The 19,255-nt window shown below is 25.9% G+C and overlaps 2 protein-coding genes across 4 annotated transcripts; both read right to left on the bottom strand.

The window, feature by feature from the left end:
• Positions 1–4,672: 4,672 nt before the first annotated feature.
• LOC113554935 (mothers against decapentaplegic homolog 4-like) lies at positions 4,673–11,496 on the bottom strand. 3 transcript variants are annotated; one of them, XM_026959034.2, is made up of 13 exons: positions 11,292–11,496; positions 10,539–10,681; positions 10,259–10,363; positions 9,883–10,057; positions 9,562–9,825; positions 9,266–9,403; positions 8,418–8,480; positions 8,034–8,168; positions 7,717–7,948; positions 7,441–7,609; positions 7,228–7,366; positions 7,016–7,146; positions 4,673–5,787 (listed from the first exon to the last, which is right to left on the bottom strand). In XM_026959034.2, the coding sequence occupies exons 1-13, from the start codon at positions 11,377–11,379 to the stop codon at positions 5,710–5,712; spliced, it is 1,860 nt and encodes a 619-aa protein (XP_026814835.1). In that variant the 5' UTR covers positions 11,380–11,496; the 3' UTR covers positions 4,673–5,709. The 3 variants fall into 3 exon arrangements, with proteins under 3 accessions (XP_026814835.1, XP_026814834.1, XP_026814836.1); XM_026959033.2 differs by having other exon boundaries at positions 9,266–9,406; positions 11,292–11,495; XM_026959035.2 differs by lacking the exon at positions 9,266–9,403.
• A 1,323-nt stretch (positions 11,497–12,819) lies between these two features.
• LOC113551262 (kinesin-like protein KIF11) lies at positions 12,820–19,216 on the bottom strand. Its single transcript, XM_026953403.2, has 18 exons — positions 18,848–19,216; positions 17,926–18,079; positions 17,708–17,863; positions 16,645–16,808; positions 16,405–16,548; positions 16,092–16,328; positions 15,842–16,034; positions 15,586–15,768; positions 15,333–15,499; positions 15,120–15,259; positions 14,918–15,030; positions 14,680–14,859; positions 14,237–14,395; positions 13,897–14,169; positions 13,629–13,802; positions 13,344–13,563; positions 13,077–13,279; positions 12,820–12,977 (listed from the first exon to the last, which is right to left on the bottom strand). The coding sequence occupies exons 1-18, from the start codon at positions 18,916–18,918 to the stop codon at positions 12,909–12,911; spliced, it is 3,000 nt and encodes a 999-aa protein (XP_026809204.1). The 5' UTR covers positions 18,919–19,216; the 3' UTR covers positions 12,820–12,908.
• Positions 19,217–19,255: the final 39 nt, after the last annotated feature.

Genomic DNA, 19,255 nt, shown 5'->3' on the forward strand with positions numbered 1-19,255 from the left:
TTTATGAGTATATAAATCAATTATTAAAAATTAAGGACTTATAAAATCATTAAAATATTTTCAAAGCTTATTGCAAGAGAAAAGGCGGTGAAATAGGTTTAATAGTTAGTAGTTGGAACTATCGAAGAGAACACTACTTGTAAGAATACACCGGAAAACAATTTGAAACCGATGAGAAAAATATGCGACCAGATATGGGTACTGCAAAGTGTATTACTGTAGCAGCAGTTGAATGAGACTGATGGACAGGAATTTGCAAAATGGTGCGAAAAATTAAGAATCTCCCTCCTCAAATGTGTACAATAGTGAATAATACACTTGCATATTGCATTGAACTAAATTAAATTAGTATTTAATCTTATAAGAACATAGGTCTATAAGTACATATAGTATTCAATTTCAACCTATTTAATTGACATAGTGGTTAGTAACGCAGTAACGCATCTCTATAGTAGTATAGTTTAATTTTGTGGCAACAGTTTTTAAGCCGTCTCTGTCCTTTGGCCGTAGTGTGAAGTTGTGAAGTAATATAATCTCGCAAAAAACAACTTCTAGATCACAACGATCAGAGATTTACGATTATAAACTTTATGTGTTATGATTTTTCTTTAAATTTAAGCATTATTAAAATTTATTAAATAGAAAAATTCATAATGATACAGGAATCCTTTTACTCCGAGATAGACTAAAAATTAAATTCAATAACCTTGATGTAAATATACAATTATATTTTATAACCTGGGAAACGAAACAAAAAATCGGTGTTTAAATCACGTCTACCGCAAGATCTCCTTCTTTCTGAATCAAGCGAAGACAAAGATCAATAATTAACTGCAATTAAAAATTGTAATTTATAACTTGTGATTGGTAGGTAATCAAACTTGTAATAGCATGTAATATGCTGAAACATTTTAATTTTAATAAATAAAAAAAATTTTTTATATAGTAATTTTACTAACTTCTATTTTTCACTTTTTTAACTGATTCAAAATATCAATCACTATTACATTATGAATAAAAAATATTTAGGTGGGAATACCTACAAAATTATACACATCCGCAATTATTTACGTATACAGGGTGATTCTTTTATCATAAAACACTCATTATTTCAAAAAGCATTCATGTTTTTTAAAACATTTTTTTACATAGTTTCAAGTTGTTAAAAAGACTACGTTGTTATTAAAAAATTATGTTTCAAAATGAATTTAAAAAATAAAACTTGTTTAGTCTATTTTACCCAACTATGATACAACTAGGTACTGTTAACCAAGCCAGTCGGCTTCTGCAAGTAAATAATGAAATTTGTGAATAAATAATGCCATAATATAAATAAAATACTTATTATATATTGTATACAATATTCGTCAAAACTCAAATTTGATCAATTTAATTTATTAGTTAAAACTTAAATATTAATTAAATTAATACATTTTTACTAGTGAGACATTTTGATCAAGAGATGACAAATAGATCTCAAGACAACTAGATCCACGCTGTTACCAAAGGTTTGGTTGGGATCTCAATGACCCGGGTCCTATTTGTTCATACACCTAAAATTAATGATATATTATTAAAAAAAAATTATAATATAATATAATATCATATCGTTCACATTAAATATTTAAATCATAATAAAAAAGGTAGGCAATAAGTGGGTATCGCTCTGCTGTATAGTAGAGATGGAGATTAGGTCACTATAATGGATGTGTTAAATTTGAATGCAATGACAGGTATTATTGTATACCAAAAACGATTCTGAACAGAGATGATTTGTTAGTCTATATGATAATTAGTAGGATATATTATATTATTACCTATATTTAAATTGTAACATATCGTTATTTTACGCGATTTCATAAAAAATTAAATTTCATACGCTCATAAAATGTTTTCTATATTGATGCTGGAATTTTTTTTTCAGTTAGGTACTTAAGGAAAACTTATGAATAACCTTTTATTGGGTTTTTTAACCTTAGGTATAAATAACAAAAATTTTACGAATTTTCAACTTCAAAATTCCTTGCAATTTTTCGCGATTTTGATATATTTTGTAAACATTTGAACTTTAAATGCTTATAAACAAAAATTGTGACTTACGATTTTTTATTTTTTTTTACTACGATAAGTACAACTTATAATAAACTTTGTATTCAATTTTAAAGATTTTTTGGAAAGCTAATTTTTTTTTATAGTCATTTCAAAAAAATCATAATAAATAATCGTTATACCTAATAATCCAAAAATATATAGTTATGTCATGTATGTAAACTAAAATGATGTGATACAATTTATAAATATTCTAAGTCTTATATTACTCCATACTCCATTAGTGTATCTATTAATAGCGTCTTGTAACACTGTCATTTTTTTTTTGTTTCTAATTTTTTTGATTCCGCGGAGTTTACATATATACCCCTTTATGGGTAAGAAAAAAAACTGGCGGAGTTTACATTTGACCTTTTATTACCTTTTTATTTTAACCGGATTCTGGCGGAGTTTACATTCGCCCATGTATGACTTTATGAGTACATACCTACCTACCATTTACTCACCTATTGACCTATTATAAATGTTAACCTTTAAAATTAATCTGGGTTTTTGAAATAGTGTAATCTCCAATTAAACGATTTCGATCAATAAACATACCTATATGAATTGGCTCCGCTGTTCAGTAATAAAAAACGAGGGAAAACTTAAGTGATATCATGGTTAAATATCACTGGCGTAGCATGAAGCTTGGTGTTCCTTGGGCTTGTAAAAGTTAGAGGTTCTCTTTAATGTAACGGTACAGGTCCTGTGGCCCCTCCCCCCAACTTCGACTTAACTTGGGGGTCACGGCTTAAATATGCCCAGTTAAATATACATGTATGCAAATCTATATTTAGTACAGGTAATATAAGGAATAGGTACCATTGATTTGAAATATATTTAAACAATGAAAACATACATAGAGCATGAGTTGTTTAAAAAATTGATTAATTTTCAATAAAATAGACACATAATGTCAGGTGACCTGGCCCAGGTCGCTGCTTGAACTGTCCCTAACATTTAATGAATAAATAATGGGTTAGTGGTTTTTAAACAATAACCATGATTTAGTGGCTCAGTGGCTAGTATAGGTATTCCATTCAGTTTTATTGAATTATTTGAATTAGGTATTTTTTATTTTTTTTGCCTACCATATCACATCTTGAATCTTTGGAACTTCAATATATTTTTTGGAAGAAGTATGAATTTATAGCTAGTACTTTGGGGAGACGAAAAATTCCCAGTATTTTTTTTAGTACCTAATTTAGAAAACGAAAAAATAATTTAGAACGATTTTTTTTAAAATCATTTGAGTTCAAGTGTTGATAATATTAAATATTTGTCAAAATCATGAAAATTTCCAAATTTTTTTGTTGTTTAAAATGTATGTATAATGTATAGTAGCCAATAGGAATCTAATGTTTAATTTCCATAGCAAAGAATGATAATGAAGAGTGAGTGTTTGAATATTGAAATGTAATTTGCATTAAGATATAATTATTAATTATTTGATTGGTTTCGCATGAACATTTTTTGAAAGGGAGTCTGTACCCTGCGTCACCCGTTAACTCATATCTACTATACTGCTATGTAAAAATATAGTTTTCTAACAGTCTGTTATGAATTTATAAGAGCTTATTATTTGAATACATTCAATATTTTTAAATAATAAGTGTTGGTATCGTATAAATCAATAAAACAGTTTATTATAGCATTTTTATGTTTTACATTAATTGTATAGAATATAGATCATTTTATAAATAAAAATTAAACTTCTAGAAAATTTTTATTTTATATTTTAGAATAGAAAAATAGGTAACATTTTCTAACTCAAATCACATATCCAATTCCCATTTTTTTTTTCTAACGTGATTGAATTGAAAATACAAATTGATGGATTAAAAAAAATTATTTAAAATATGTATAACTAATAATATTTACTCAAATATTTTACAATATAGTGTATGGGAATAGTATCACCTACAAAACTGTACAAATAAAAAAAGGAGAAGGATAAACTGAAATTTTTTAGTTATTGGCAAGAATTCTGCGCAGCCAACTGATAATATATTATGTTGTATCTTGCTATCTTGGTGACTCATTTACTACTAAATTATGGAAATAAAGAATATAATGATAATGAGATGTATAAAATAGACAATATTTTATTATAAAATTATTTTTATTATGAATCATCATTCTAAATAATCTATACTACATTATTTTTCTTTTTATATATTGGATTGTTAATGAAAATAATACCAATTATCACATTAATATATAAAAAGTATACTTTTGAATACAGATTTTATGCATATTTATATAATATATATTATCAATTATCTATTGTAGAGCTTAACAAAATTGTAAAATAAAAAGTGCAAAAACAATAAAAATAGACATCCGCATTAATATAAAAACATTTTACATTAACATATTGAAAAATAATTTTCTGCAGAAATAAATGTTTTGGTAACCGTCAGTAAAAAAAAAAATTTAAAAATATTCAACTTTTACATTATTTTAAGTGTACAATAAAATAATTATAATAAGTACACAATAAACTATACACAGTATGTTTTTTATAATTATAAATAGAGAATAATATTAACATTTAAATGTTTGAACACTTGTTATTAAATAAAAAACAATTCACTTCTTATAACATACATTAGTTTCAATTTTTTTTCTTAATTGTGAATGATAATAAATACAGATATTTTAAAATATAAATAAGTACATTTATATTTATAAAAACAGAATATAGACTGTTAGTCTTACTCTATATTAATGGGGCACAATTGGCAGTAACTATATTCCATTCATGTTTAGAAGCGACCCGGGGTGGTGACCAGTTTTTGTCTGTGGCACATAGGTCATATACATAATTGTTTTCCCTCCTTAATCAATCACTAGTAATATAAATACAAAACAGTACCATGCCAATGTGCAAAAGTCGGCCACCTGAGTCACTTCTAAACGCGAATGGAGTATACTCTACATCTATACTATGTATTTATAATTTATATGTATAATAAAGGAGTTTGAGGTAGTTGAGAAATGAGGTTAAATAAAATGTCAGCTCTATAAAGAGCAAAAACATTTTATTTTGGGGGTAAAGAAATATTTCCAAATAATAAATCTAAAAATGATTCTTTTTAAATTGGTTTAACTTTCTAAATCGTCAAAATGTATAAATAAAAAAAATATTGGTTTCTATAAATGTAACAAGCAACATAGGATGGAGTATTTAAATGCAAGTATAAAATATCTTTATATTTGCTTTTTAGAAAAAAAAAAATAAATAATAAAAAAAAAACAATGGTTCAAAATCAAGTTATAGGTAAAAAATATATAGTAATAACTCATAATGATGGAAACCTGTTACTTTACACTTAAGGTAGATGATTTTCGTAACCTTTAATATATATAAAATTTAAAAAATGTTTAGGACCTGTTTGATTATTAACAGTTTTTGTGTTAAAAAAAATAAACAAAATAAATGTATACAGGAAAAACTAAATAATTTTTACCAAGGCCCTTATGTTATGTCGGATAAACACAACATGAAAAATCTAGTAAAATCAACATTGTTCTTTTTACAAAACAAGTAACCATTTTTTCTTAAACATAACATATTAGTTACTACGTTTGAACATTTTGAGTTTCTAGTTGAAATCAAGCTCTTGATGGGCCATCTATTTGCATTGAGTGTAACACTTCGTCCAAAAGTTGTAATGCTCGATGTAAATGAACCTTAAAATAATTGTAAATATAAATTAGAGTTGTGTTTTCAGGGACAAATCTAGAGGAAAGGGTGCTTAGGTGCTAAGCAGGTCTCTTGCACTGTGTGTTGTTTTTAATTTTTTTGTGAAAAATAATAAAATTTACCATTATTTTTGTCTTTGATAGTAATTGAACCACCAATTAGAAATTACATAAATAACAAAATATTGGAAATTGAGATAAAGTGTAGAATACTAGAATGTGTTATCTATGGATAGATTCATCATGCGTGAAAAAAAATATTAAAAAATGACCTATAAAATTAATTAATTTCAGTAATCTAAAAAAAAACTATGTAATATAATTTATTATTAGAGTACAATAGAACAAAATAATGATGAACACAAAAAGGGGAAAAAATTCCTCTTCTTCGTGCAAAATAAACTCAAAGAAATAATACAATAGTTTGTATTTAAAATTGTAATGCTTATACAATTTTTAGAGTACATGATACTTGAAATCAAGTATCAACTTAGTAATAGGTTTGTTTAAATTATTTCACAGAAGATCTAAACATGATCTGTGTACATTAATTTTTACAATACTAAAAATATATTAGATAAGTAAAATTGTATAATTAATATGTTTCTAACTCAGAATTAGAATTATCTGCAGAAATATATTTATAGAAAAATACAAAATTCTGTTTAAGCATTATAACTCTGGTAATTTTTTTTCAAATATTAAAATATTATTATACAATTTCACCACTCTTCCTATTTCAATAGCAACAGCTGAACTATCTTCTATCTATCAACTTTAACTTTGACTAAAAATTTTTTATGTTATGAAAAAAATACAATTAAATAGTTTAGTTGTATTGAACATAGAAAAACATAAATCAATTGACGTTCATCTAATTGTTGTATCATTTTCTAGACAAAAACATAGAAAGATAAAGTTGGAAGACTGGTTAAAATCAATTTCATTTGTATTATTAATTTTGTTGATTAAAAATTTTAAAATGTTTACAAATTTTATAAGATTATTTTTTAATAGATAAAATGAAAGAAAATTAATATTGATTTTTATGTAGTGTCTAACCAAAAAAAAGGATATGTGTATGTGGTTGTTGATTATAATTACTTATTATGACACCCCCTCTTATCTTAAAAAATAAATGATCTAATGATCACTCCTGTGTTATATTATTATTTTTAAACACTAAACTAAATTTAATTATTTTTGAATTACATACTTCTATCCAGCACGGAGTCTCTTTAATGCTACTTCGTCGATAGTCAGGACCCCAACCTTTTACAAAACTTAATCTTAATATACACAATCTTCTTAAATCATCTACTCCAATACCTGCTGCAGCACTTAAGCCTTAAACAAGTTTTAAAATATAATTATAAATTATATGATAGGTGGTTAATATGTTTAGTAGCATAAAGCACATCAACATACTTATCGCTGGAGCAATACCTCCTACACTATGAGGTCCTGCTAAATGTCCTGCTACTGCAGCTGCTTGTGCAGCAGCTGCATTTTGAGCGGTTTCGGCTTGTTGGTGCATTTGCCTATAACACTGTCTTAGATCAAAAACCTAAATAATTTAAAACGTATATATTAACAAAAAACAACAAAATTATCTATAATATATGTTATGAAAATATATACTTTAATGTATGCATGAGGATAAATTTTATGGACCGCATCTCCTGGTGCTCGTCCAGCTTCTCTATCTAAATAATATGACTGTACAAAAACTGAATGATCACTCTGACATTTCAACCAAACATCTCCTTCTCCAATCAGGTCTAGTTGAATACCTTTCCCAATATGTAACCTTTAAAATACATTATTTATTAATAAGATTAAAATCAATTGATAAGGTAAATCACAAGCTTATATTTTATAGTTTATCAGATAACTTATATCGTTAATTATTTTTACCTAGCTTTTTCACTTTGTTCTGTTCTGTGAACATTACTAAGGGCTCCCAAACAAAATCTATTACTTCCAGAGGGATCAACATAACCATCAACTGTGACATGAGGGCAAGTGGATGTAACCTTAAATGTTTCTCCAACTTGAGTATCTAATTCAAAGTAAGCAATTGAACACCAATATTCAGGAGCTGGCTGGGACGATAATAAGCCACTCAATCCCATTTCAGAAACTCCCCCTAGAATAACAATACAATTACATTTAAGATATATTTAAATATAATATAAAACTTTAGAAGGATGTATATTAAATATTATACTCACAAAATGTTGGGTGTGGTGGTTGCATTGAATGTGTATAAGTAAGTGTGCTTTGTACTGGTCGATTACCTGTTGTTGTACCAGGCATTGTGGCAGTAGGTCCTTGATAATCATGAGGTGTCATTGTTTGACTAGGTACTGAATTTAACATAAAAAATATTACTTAGTTTATTAAAAATAGTTTTATTAAATATACTTTATTCCAAATAAGTTTGGAAAATGAGGATGAAACCACAAAGTAGTTCACACAGATGCAGTCATGCGGCCTGCATCAACAATGAGTAACATTACTTGTTAACCCATCACAGCACTTCGACTGGGAGGCGGTAGCGTGAGTTTTTCCAAACTTATTCAGAACAGAGTATAGTAATATGAGTATGTATTTACATAAGTTTTCTTCTTCTTGTCCTGGGAACATACTGGGATTTTGTAATGGCATGTTCGGTGGTCCTATAATAAAAAAAATGATTAACTAGTACTTATTCATAAAATTAGCAAAAATTATTTATCTACTTTTTACTAGGTTCAAAAGTGTTAGACAAACTAATAAGTAGCTTAATAATAATATATTTTCTATATAGTATAAATATGTATATTCAAAAGCTTTATGGTATACTTTGACTATGTTTAAATAATATTTACCTATTATTAACTACAAAGGCAAATAAAACAAATAATAACACAAGACATTCAATAGGATAAATAATGTAAACAAATAAAATATACATTTTGATTTAATTTGGCTGACTTTTTATACTCAATATCTTATAGAAAACGTGATAAACAATATTAATTGATCAAAAATAATTTTTCTTAGTAAATTATTAAAATTTTAAACTAAGTTGTACTAAAAAAAAATCAGAAATAAATTAAATTTGCAATAGTATACAATTTTTGTCATTCTAAGCAACTACTAATGTTGAATAATTTTTAAGAAAACATCAGAAGTTTTGACTTTAACCATTGAATTGTTTTTTTAAAATCTAAATTGAGCGATAACACTTATCATAAAGCATAACTAAACAAATTAAATATGGACAACTAAATCATTGAAAATTATATAACAGTTGGTTAACTCAGGAATAAATTGAATGATAAATAAACAATTTTAAAATGAATATTTGAAAGATGATCAAAATTATACCTTGATATAAATATGATATGAAATAAATAACAGGATGATTTAATTTAATTTATTATTATATTAATGTATTTCAGAACCCAAGTAAACTTACTATTGGGGGGTATATGTGATGGTGTACCCGGCATCCAATTGTTACATGATTCAGTCTTAACCTGTACTTGAGAATTTATACCAATTTGATGACTAGGACGTTGTTGCTGCTGTAGTGTAGGCCGAAACATACCAATATCTCCTACAAATAATTATGTTCTACTAATAACTACACATGCAAAACTATAAAATAATTCAAGTCAATACTAAATATTTGGTAATATAAAAATATTAACCATCAATATCATGCAATTATTATTTCATGAATTTAAATATATTTTCAAAGTTAATTCTTACCAGCAGCTTGAGGGACAGTTGATTGTTGAGATACATCAGTGGCTGGGTTTTGTTGGTGGTATAAAGGTGGTAAGTGATGTTGTACGGTCACAGCTGGACTATTTCCAGATACATCACTGTCCATATTGGAACTACTAACTTGACTAGAACCAGGTGGAGAAGGAGACATTCCTCCCCCACCAGCTGTATACTCATCTCTTAGGCCAATTATTCGGCCAGAACCATTAGTAGATGTACCACTTTGTAGCGTTAGACCACTTAAATCTAAACAGTTACTAGACTTAATAATCATAATATTAAAATTAAACAGTTAATTTTTACCTATGCCTGGTGATACAACCCGTTCATAATGATATGGATTAACACATACAGAATCACATTTTAAGTCAAAAGCATATTGACAGTACTTTAAGTGTTTGAGTTCATTTTTATGTAAATCTGGCCATCGCCAAATTCTTGCATATATAACGTGCGGAAAACCTTTACGTCCAGCTACCTATAATAAAATAAAATTTGAATTATAAATAATAATTACTATTTATTCAATAGGTGATAAATAAATGCTTGTGATATTAAATTTCTTAAATAATAATAATAATTTGCAATATCAAGTACATTTGGCTTTGAAAATAAAGATTATATATTCAATAAAATGTATTAGCACAATGTTTATGAGTAAGCTAATATAATCACTCACCTGTAACCGTCCGTCTAATGTTCTTTGAATTGTAACACATTTACTTGGATGTGAGCCATTTGTGGTTATTGCAAGAATAAGACTATCTAATTCATCTCTTTTTTCCTAAGTAATATGTAAAAGTAAACATCAATTACTTAAATATTATACAATTATAAGGAATACATTAAATTAATATTATAATAGAATGTTAAGTTAAGATTTCATCTATTAAAATTTTAAAATTACATTAACTCAAGTAAGAAAAAAACTTAATTTTAATTGTCTGTTAAGTATTTACCTTTAACTTTTTAACTAGTGATTCAATGGCTCGTTTAGCGAATCCTTCACTTTCCCATCCCTGTCGATGACACATCAAACTGTGTACTATGCTCAAACAGGCATCAGCTGATGTCGGTGCACTGGTTTGTTGCATTTCTCTGGCTTAAATCAAGAAAATAAACTAGGTACTAAGATGAAACAAATACTATTCCAAAGTGTACCACAGTTGAATTCATAAAGAACATTCCTCATGAAATGTTGTTAATAATTATTAAGCTTACAAATAGAAAAATGAAAATCGAAACGACAAAACGTTACGCGAGCTGCGACATTTTGTCACAGTTGGTCTGCAAACTGCATTCGGATAACTCCGCAAGGGACTTGGTATTATTATTATAATTTATAGAGATAAATATATATTTTTAATATTGTTATTCTTTCGCAATTGGAAAAAGGATTTGAAATTTTTATAGGTTAGGTATTTTATATCAATTCGTAAATATTTTGACCCATGATTGATTCCGACAGACCACAAATCCTGAGTCCCGTTTGTCTACGATATTTCCAGACCAAGACGGACGGACGATAATCCGTACGTTCAAAGTCCCCACCCCGCTACTGTGCACGTAATGATCAACGATCGCGTCCCCCAGACCGCTATATGCCAGTCTGGTACATAAGTAGGCTATCAAGACGAAAACCAAAGTCGTAAACGTTGATGATCACTTCGGACAGAACGGACTTAACCGATTGTAGGTAGAATAGAACGTACTTGGTTGAGGAGCTGGTGGGTGTTGTATTTGTGTTGGTTGAGGAGCTTGTGCATACTGCTGTGACATCATGTGCGCGTCGGTTTCCATTTGACGGTTTTCGAAATTAATTAATCGTACCACAGAATTAAATAAAAACAACAAAGAAATATCAGATAACTCCCAATCGCTAAAATTTCGTACTACCGAGTACTAGGGCACCAACATTGTGTTGTTGTCAATGTTGTAGACGGTTTATTTTATATTATTATGCTTCTGATGGGCGTGTTTTCGTCAAGGGTTTCCCAAACGTAATTGGCTCGGGACTCAGACGCGCGTATTTACGAAATCTATGGGTGAACGGGTGAAGTGTGAACCTCGGATTTTCCTTTTGGTTATTTCAACAAATCGGGTCTTCGCAGAGCAAATTATCCATCTTACGTAGTGTGGCATTTGTCGCAACTGAACTATTGTTTTGGCTTAGGGGTTGCGTGTTAAAAACAAAATATCGAGCAACTCTCAGGATAATAATTCCTTAAACCACAAAAATTAAGTTCCAACTACCACATGAAAATAAAAGTTTTAAATTCAGCTTTTATTTTATTAGATTAATATTATATATAAAAAAAATAAGAAATTGTAATTATGTAAAATTAATTATTTTCAAAAATGTCATAAATTATTAATATTTTAATAATCAATATTACAAATAAGCATAAAAATGAGTCCTTACTTTCTTTAAATAATGTATCAGAAATACAAGTATATCAACATATAGATATAAAAATTATATATTTATAGTTAATTAGCAATATTGACAATTTTGTATTCTAACTAAACTATTGTGACACTGATTTAACTCATTGTGTAATCTCTGAACAATGTCTAATAAAATAGTTAAGCCCCTTATACTCATCTAAATAGTAGTATATTTTACTATTTCTCCATAGGAAAACTTTTAACTGACTTTCATAACATAACATTATGACTTCAGAAATTGTATAAATATTTACTAAAATAATCACCACAATAGTTAGAAAATTGGTATAAAATAGTAAACTAATAATCTCACATTAGAAGATACATTTGAGAATTACCATTACAATATCATTACTGATATTATATTAAACTTATAAAAGAATTGTATTGCAATTAATATGTATTGTACAAATTAAAGTTGTCAGGTACTTATAAAAAACAAAACAAAAAGTTAACAAATAATTAAACACTTTTTAATTCTTGTTTTTATGAATACAAAAATTCTTGTAAAAAAAAAAAAATATTTTAGTAAACTAAAAAGAATTTAAAAAATACATTTTTATCTTCATATTACACAAATAAATATAGCAACAAACCAAGTTTTGTACACATTACACAATGACAAAAAAGTATACATTATTTTAAATAATATAAGTATAATTTTTTTTAACAAAAAGTATAAGAGAATTTGTGAAAAAAAAAAATCATAATTGTATTTCAAATAAAATGCAAAAGCAGCACTTATATATATATATAAAAAAAAAAAAATTATAATAACACTAAATTATAAAAATGTAATTAAAAATTTAATCTTCATTGTTGAAATTCAATCTCAAATATTATATCAAGAAAAATAATTTACCTAAAAAACTAGTCAAAATTTAATTGCGTTCTGACAATATTTTGTTCATTTTTTTGAATTTTTGGTTTTCTCTTTTTTTCTCGTGTTTCTGAAATATAAAGGTAACATAAAATGTAAAATTTCTTTATATATCTAAAACAATCATAAAAAGTTATTAATTATATTGATTTTATTATAAAATGTTTACCTTTAAGGCTTTAGGACTATTTTCTTTAGATGGTAAATTGGATTCAGATCCATTTAAGGATTGTGTGCTAGAATTAACAGATGAAGGTATAGAATTCATTACTGATTCATTATAATCAACTAAATAATTTTGAATAATGTCACGTCTTAATGTTGTATTAACAAAATCTGGAGTGTCAAATTGTTTTCTTTTTGGGGTACTTCCTATAATAAATTATTAAAAACATAATTGTAGTAAAAATATTTAATTTTCATTTGACAATCATACCTAATGGTGTGCATTGTTTTGATTCGTTTAAAAACATGTTAATATTTGTTTCTTGTCGGAAGAATTCTTCTTTAACACATAAGCTGCCTGTGCCTAAACAATCATTCTGTTTTTCTTTGATTACTGAAAAATTTGTGTGATATTCTTTTGAAATATTTTCAAAATCATCCATAATTTTTTTAGCATCAAGAAGTGTTTGGGACACATTATTTGTTGTTTTCTGAATAATTAAAATTTTAAATTAAAATTTGTTTACTTTAAGAATAAAATATTTAAGTTTATTACCAAAACATCATCATTGGCAGTTTCTACATGAGTTTTTATTCCTCGAGTCAAATGACTTAATTCTTTATTCATTACAGTTGAAATTTTTGTTAGTTCATCTTTGTTATTAATGCATTTCTCTGATAATTTTTTTAATTGAGCTCCATTAGTTATGGTATTCATTGTTAAACGGCCCTACAAAGAAACAAAATATTCCACAGTATAGTAAAAACAAACTATTTATTGTTCAAAAAATGAAATTTCTTAATAGATGAGTACTTTAACTTACCTCATTTATATTGTGCTCAATCGGTTTAATTAAATTAGAATTTTGTAAATGTATTCTTTCTAATGTAAGTAGACATGGCATCAAATCTTTTATTCCTTTATCTTGGTTTGTAAACATTTCTGATATTTCATTATTTTGAGCATTAAATTCTGAATGTATTTCATCATACACTTTTGTTTCTTCAGCATTTTGAATATTTTCTAAGAATTGAGTATTGAATTGTTGAAATTGTAGGCTATAGTTAAGATAATTGTCCTTGATCTTTTGGATTTTCTAAAAATATAAAATGTATTTTATATTGTTTATGTACTTTATTTTTTGCTAAGTATAACAATTTTACTTTTAATGTTTTTTGTTTTTCCATATCCATTGATTCATAGCATTTTTTCAAGCGGTTAACATAGAGATTTTCGATAGATTTATTAAAAGCTTCTTGAGTAGTCAAACGATATTTAATTTCATTTAGCACTTCATTTATATTTTTATTGTAAGATTTTGTCTAGAATATTAATATTTTTAGTAATATATTTATTATTTATAGTATTAAACTAAATAATTTTCTATAAAATAAAATAAAATTGAGTTTTATTTTAAGCAATTTTAGATAGGGTTTGGAGATTTATTCATACAATTAAAAGTTACCAGAAACAAAAAAAAAAATAAAACCAATAACTTTTTAATTCTCTCAATTGAATGAATAATCAACTCTTTGTATTTTAAAGTAAAAATATTATTTAAAATTTTTTAAGATTAAAAATAAGAGATTAGATAATCATAAAATACCTCATTAATGTGATTTGAAATTGTATTATGATATAAATTCATAGATGTAGTAACATTAATTATTGTTTCTGATTTCTCTGTTATATTAACTTCTAAAAGTTCTATTTCCTTTAGCAAGTTTTGTATTGTTTGATTCAATTCATTTTTTCCATTTTCTCCATGATTCAATAAATCCATTACCTAAAAATAAAAATAGTTAAAATACATTTTTTATGAAATAGAATTTTCAAAAAATTACCTTTTTCTTCATAACAGTGAAAATATTCATAGTAGCATCATTATCATCATTTATCTTATTCATAACTACTTGTAGATTATTTTTGATTGATGTGTTTTGATCAAGCATGTCATCTAGAATAAATATTTTAGAAATGAATAAACAATAATATGTCTAATAATACAGACATATATAAGTATTTTAACAATAAAAATAATGTTACCACTGAGTTTTTCTTGTATATCCAAATATTCTCTATTTTTAATTTCAAATAACGATAATGTATTTGAAAATGATGTATTTGTTTCCATTACTCGATTTCTTAACTTCTCAATGGCAGATTCATTTGTTTTTTCCACATCACTAGATAATTTTGAATATGAAAAAATTATAAATGTCAAGGATAAATTTACATTAAATAAGAAATTTAACATACATTGTGCGTTCTATTTTATCATGAAGTAATTTCATGTCATTTTCATAAATTTCAGCTAAGGACCTTAAGTTTGTAGCTTCTTTGTCGAGTTTAACAATAAGACTGTCTCTTCTGTCACGTTCATCCATTGTTCGAATTAAATCAACTTTTAATTCCCTCATAATTTCCTTAAAGAAAAGAATTAAATTATTATTTAAAATTTATTGCAACTATAAAGTTTGTATCAGAATAAAATTATGATTCAGAAACATACTTCTTTTTTATTTAATTCTTCATTTACAGCTCGAATTGTAGCAATTTTTTCACAGATGTCTGCTTCATTTTTTTCTAATCTTAATACCATATCATTGTAATTTTCTTCAGCTACATAAACACCATTTTTATCTCTAGTTGCAACTAAATCTCGTTTAAGTTTTTCTATTTCATCAGTATATTCCTAAAAAAATTATTTGAATTAACTCAATTAACATGTTAAATATTAAAATTTATAAAAACAATTATATACATACCCGAATTAATGCTTTTTTTGTAAATTTCTGATTTACTTCTGGCTTATTTTTTATGCTCTTAGCCCTAGAAGCATAATCTAAAGTGCTCATAGTTTCTTCCAAATTACAATGTGATGGGGATATAGTAGCAATAATAGAGGTCTTAGTTTTACCTCCTAAAGAATCTTGCAATAAACGAGTAAGTTTTGATTCTCTACAAAATAATATAATTAAAATTGCAATTTATTATCATTAAATTTCATTTGTTTACCTGTATGGAACATGAGGAGTTTGTTCTACAAGTGATGTTATACAACGACCAAGTGTAAGTAAAGATTTATTGATATTGCCAGCTTCACAAGCACGTCTATCAATTGCACCAGATCGTCCAATATTTTCACTACCAGCCAAATCTACAAGATTTAACTTGCCAACTCTAACAATATCTTCATTCTCAATAGTTGACTCTTTTATATGAACAGTTATGGTAAATATTGTATGTGAACGACTAAACATAAACATAACCATAGTAAATTTGCACAATAAAAAAGTATAAAGACAAGTTATATATTATATTATTTTACCTAGATTGAGCATTCATTAATGTAGCAGCTGTTTGACGTCTTTTTGATCCCTTTTCAAGTAATTTATAAACTTCATTTTTATTACTAACAATAACTTCTTCTAAACCACGTACAATTACTGAACCTTTTTTTTCTTCAAAAATCCTGTATTAAAATGAGTCCATTATATATTATACATAATTGTGTACATTTTTACAATTTAAAATTGATATTAAAATAGTTAGGTTTTTTTTTTTTTACCTAAGAGATTTATGAGTGGGTTCTTCTGAACAAGAGAGAAGATCAAAAATTTCTTCATTATAAAGTTCTAAAAATGACGCTCTAACAGTATGTTCAACTTGTAAGAGTCTAAGTTCATCAAACATATGACTTAGAGCTCGTGGAATAATTCCTGAAATTGGGTCCTGAAATAAGTTAAATAAGAAAATCGTTAATAATTTCAACAATTTTTGGTAAAAATGAAAACTATTATAACATTGAACACAAACATTAACAATATAAATATTTGAATAAATAGCTATTATATTATTTAATATTTGTATTAACCACCATGTGACCACTGACGCTCATAGTATTATTAATATCATGCCACATGACTCTAAATGAATATGGTTTTAATTGTTTTAAATTATTAACTTTTATACAGAACTACAATAATGTACTAAAAAACTGCAGTGACATAGCAAGAATAATTACAATTCATTTGATTTAATAAACATATTATAACTACAAACATTAAAATATTGTTTCAAGTATAATATTATAATAATTATTTAGGAATAACATAGGAAAATGTTTGGCATACTAATATATAGTATGATACATGGTTACATGACAGTTAATGTGTTAAGGAAGTTTTACACCTGTTCTGTACACGTGTAACATAACTAATTTATGTACCAGATTTTTACTATAAACAATTTATCGATGGTTAATATTAAAGGAAGTTTACATATTATTATCAAATTTGTGTAAGAGAATATACATTTTATATAAGCAGAGGTTTGTTTAAATGTTTATTTTAAAAAGAGATATGAATTATTCAAGTACTAACAACTTGTACAATTATAATATGAAAAAAAATCTTCACACAAGCTGATAATCTATTCAAATTTGATATGTAAATTTTTTCTAATATTAATAACGAATAAACTGTAGCAAGCATCTCGTACATGGATTCATATTTACATATGGTAAAATAAAGACAACACACATCTAAATCACATACTCTTAACAAAAAATATAACTTATTTTATTTATACTTGTCTAATAAGAATGTTTATAAAATTAATCCATAATATACCTTATTCCAAGATACTGATGATTGTCCATTTAGTCTATCCCCTTCCATGGTAAAAGTCTTCCCTGTTCCAGTTTGTCCATATGCAAATACTGTACAATTGTATCCATCTAATACTTCTTTAATTAATGGATATACAACAACATTATAAACATCAACCTAAACAGAAATAATATTAAAATTAAAGTAAGTTAGTAAATAAATAATGAAATAATAAATACTTGTTTTGAATTTTGCCCAAAAACTTTATCGAAATGGAATGTTTTAGTACGACGATCAGCTAAAACTGTTTTTTCTGTTACAATAATTTCTTTATGGTTAGATGAAACATCTACCACAGATAAGCCTTTACTTTTTTCTGCATCGTTCATAGGCCTTTTAAAAATATGAAATAAAATTATTATTTAAGATGTATCTTGCACGTACTAATTGAACAAAATTGTGATAGGTTAATAATACTATTATAATTATTCTATTACTAAATATTTTATGTTGAGTATATTAATATTGTGTTACTAGTACTTTAAACAAATAAGGAACTCTTTGACTCCAATGCAATACTTGATGAAATTATATTTAATGAAGAATTGAATCTTTCAGAATTTTAATTTCCATCTATATTTTCCACTATTGTTATTATATAACAATATAAAACTTATATGTAATATATTTTAGGTATATAACCTTTACTATTTTCCTAATTTTATTTTTATTATTTACTGATTTCTATTACACAAAAGGACACTTAGTGTCCGGTTCTATATAGTTAAAAATATAATTGTATATAAAAAATAAATTTAAATTATTATACATAAATGATGGTTATTCATTAATCTATAATTTTATAATAATATTTAAAAAGTAATTTTTAAATTAAGCTTCATACTAATTTTGAAGTTACATACTTCAGTATCTATTTAATATCATAATATAGGCTGTAAATGAGAGGAATAAAATGTATGTATTATTACAATCGATATTTTTAAATTATTTGTTATAATTGATTTTTTAACAAAAGAAAAGTACATGGTTATTTAAAATAAAATTATTCTATCAGATTTTATTAAACGTACCTAAATACTTTATATTATATAATTTAAAAAAAAACATTGAAGAAACAATATGATATTGTATTATTTATACCTCACTCTGACGAAAACTTCAATTGGTTTTTCATTTGAAACATTTTTTTTCTGGAGAAGATGGTCTGCCATTGTCAACAGTTATTTTGCAAAAATTAAATTACTATTAATGGAGTCAAAATATGTGTAGAATTGAATAAAAAATGACTTGTAATAGTTATAACAATTGTTATGAATTTAAGTCAATTTACAGTTATGAGTTAACACGTACACAATTCACTCTACATATATTCAACACCAAATAACAATAAAATTTCAAACTTAACCGACAGCCGATATATGAGTTGTAAGTAGTGTTTACAGGTTATTCACTAACTCACTAAACAGTCTTCACTGTGTATTGTGTAATGAGACCGTTTCCGTAGTAGACAATAGAAATATAGGATCTCGATTCTTGACCGTTAAGACT

Source organism: Rhopalosiphum maidis, chromosome 2 (genome assembly GCF_003676215.2).
Source record: "Rhopalosiphum maidis isolate BTI-1 chromosome 2, ASM367621v3, whole genome shotgun sequence".
In the NCBI taxonomy this organism is placed as follows: domain Eukaryota; kingdom Metazoa; phylum Arthropoda; class Insecta; order Hemiptera; family Aphididae; genus Rhopalosiphum; species Rhopalosiphum maidis.

Coding starts and splice junctions, on each gene's coding strand:
- LOC113551262 (XM_026953403.2), bottom strand. CDS start 18,918: ATGGCAGACCATCTTCTCCAGAAAAAAAATGTTTCAAATGAAAAACCA. Junction 16,549..16,644: donor CCCACTCATAAATCTCTTAG/GTAAAAAAAAAA, acceptor ATTTTAATACAG/GATTTTTGAAGAAAAAAAAG. Junction 14,396..14,679: donor TTTCAAATCACATTAATGAG/GTATTTTATGAT, acceptor TTAATATTCTAG/ACAAAATCTTACAATAAAAA.
- LOC113554935 (XM_026959033.2), bottom strand. CDS start 11,379: ATGGAAACCGACGCGCACATGATGTCACAGCAGTATGCACAAGCTCCT. Junction 8,169..8,417: donor ACAAGAAGAAGAAAACTTAT/GTAAATACATAC, acceptor TGTTAAATTCAG/TACCTAGTCAAACAATGACA. Junction 7,949..8,033: donor ACCACCACACCCAACATTTT/GTGAGTATAATA, acceptor TTGTTATTCTAG/GGGGAGTTTCTGAAATGGGA.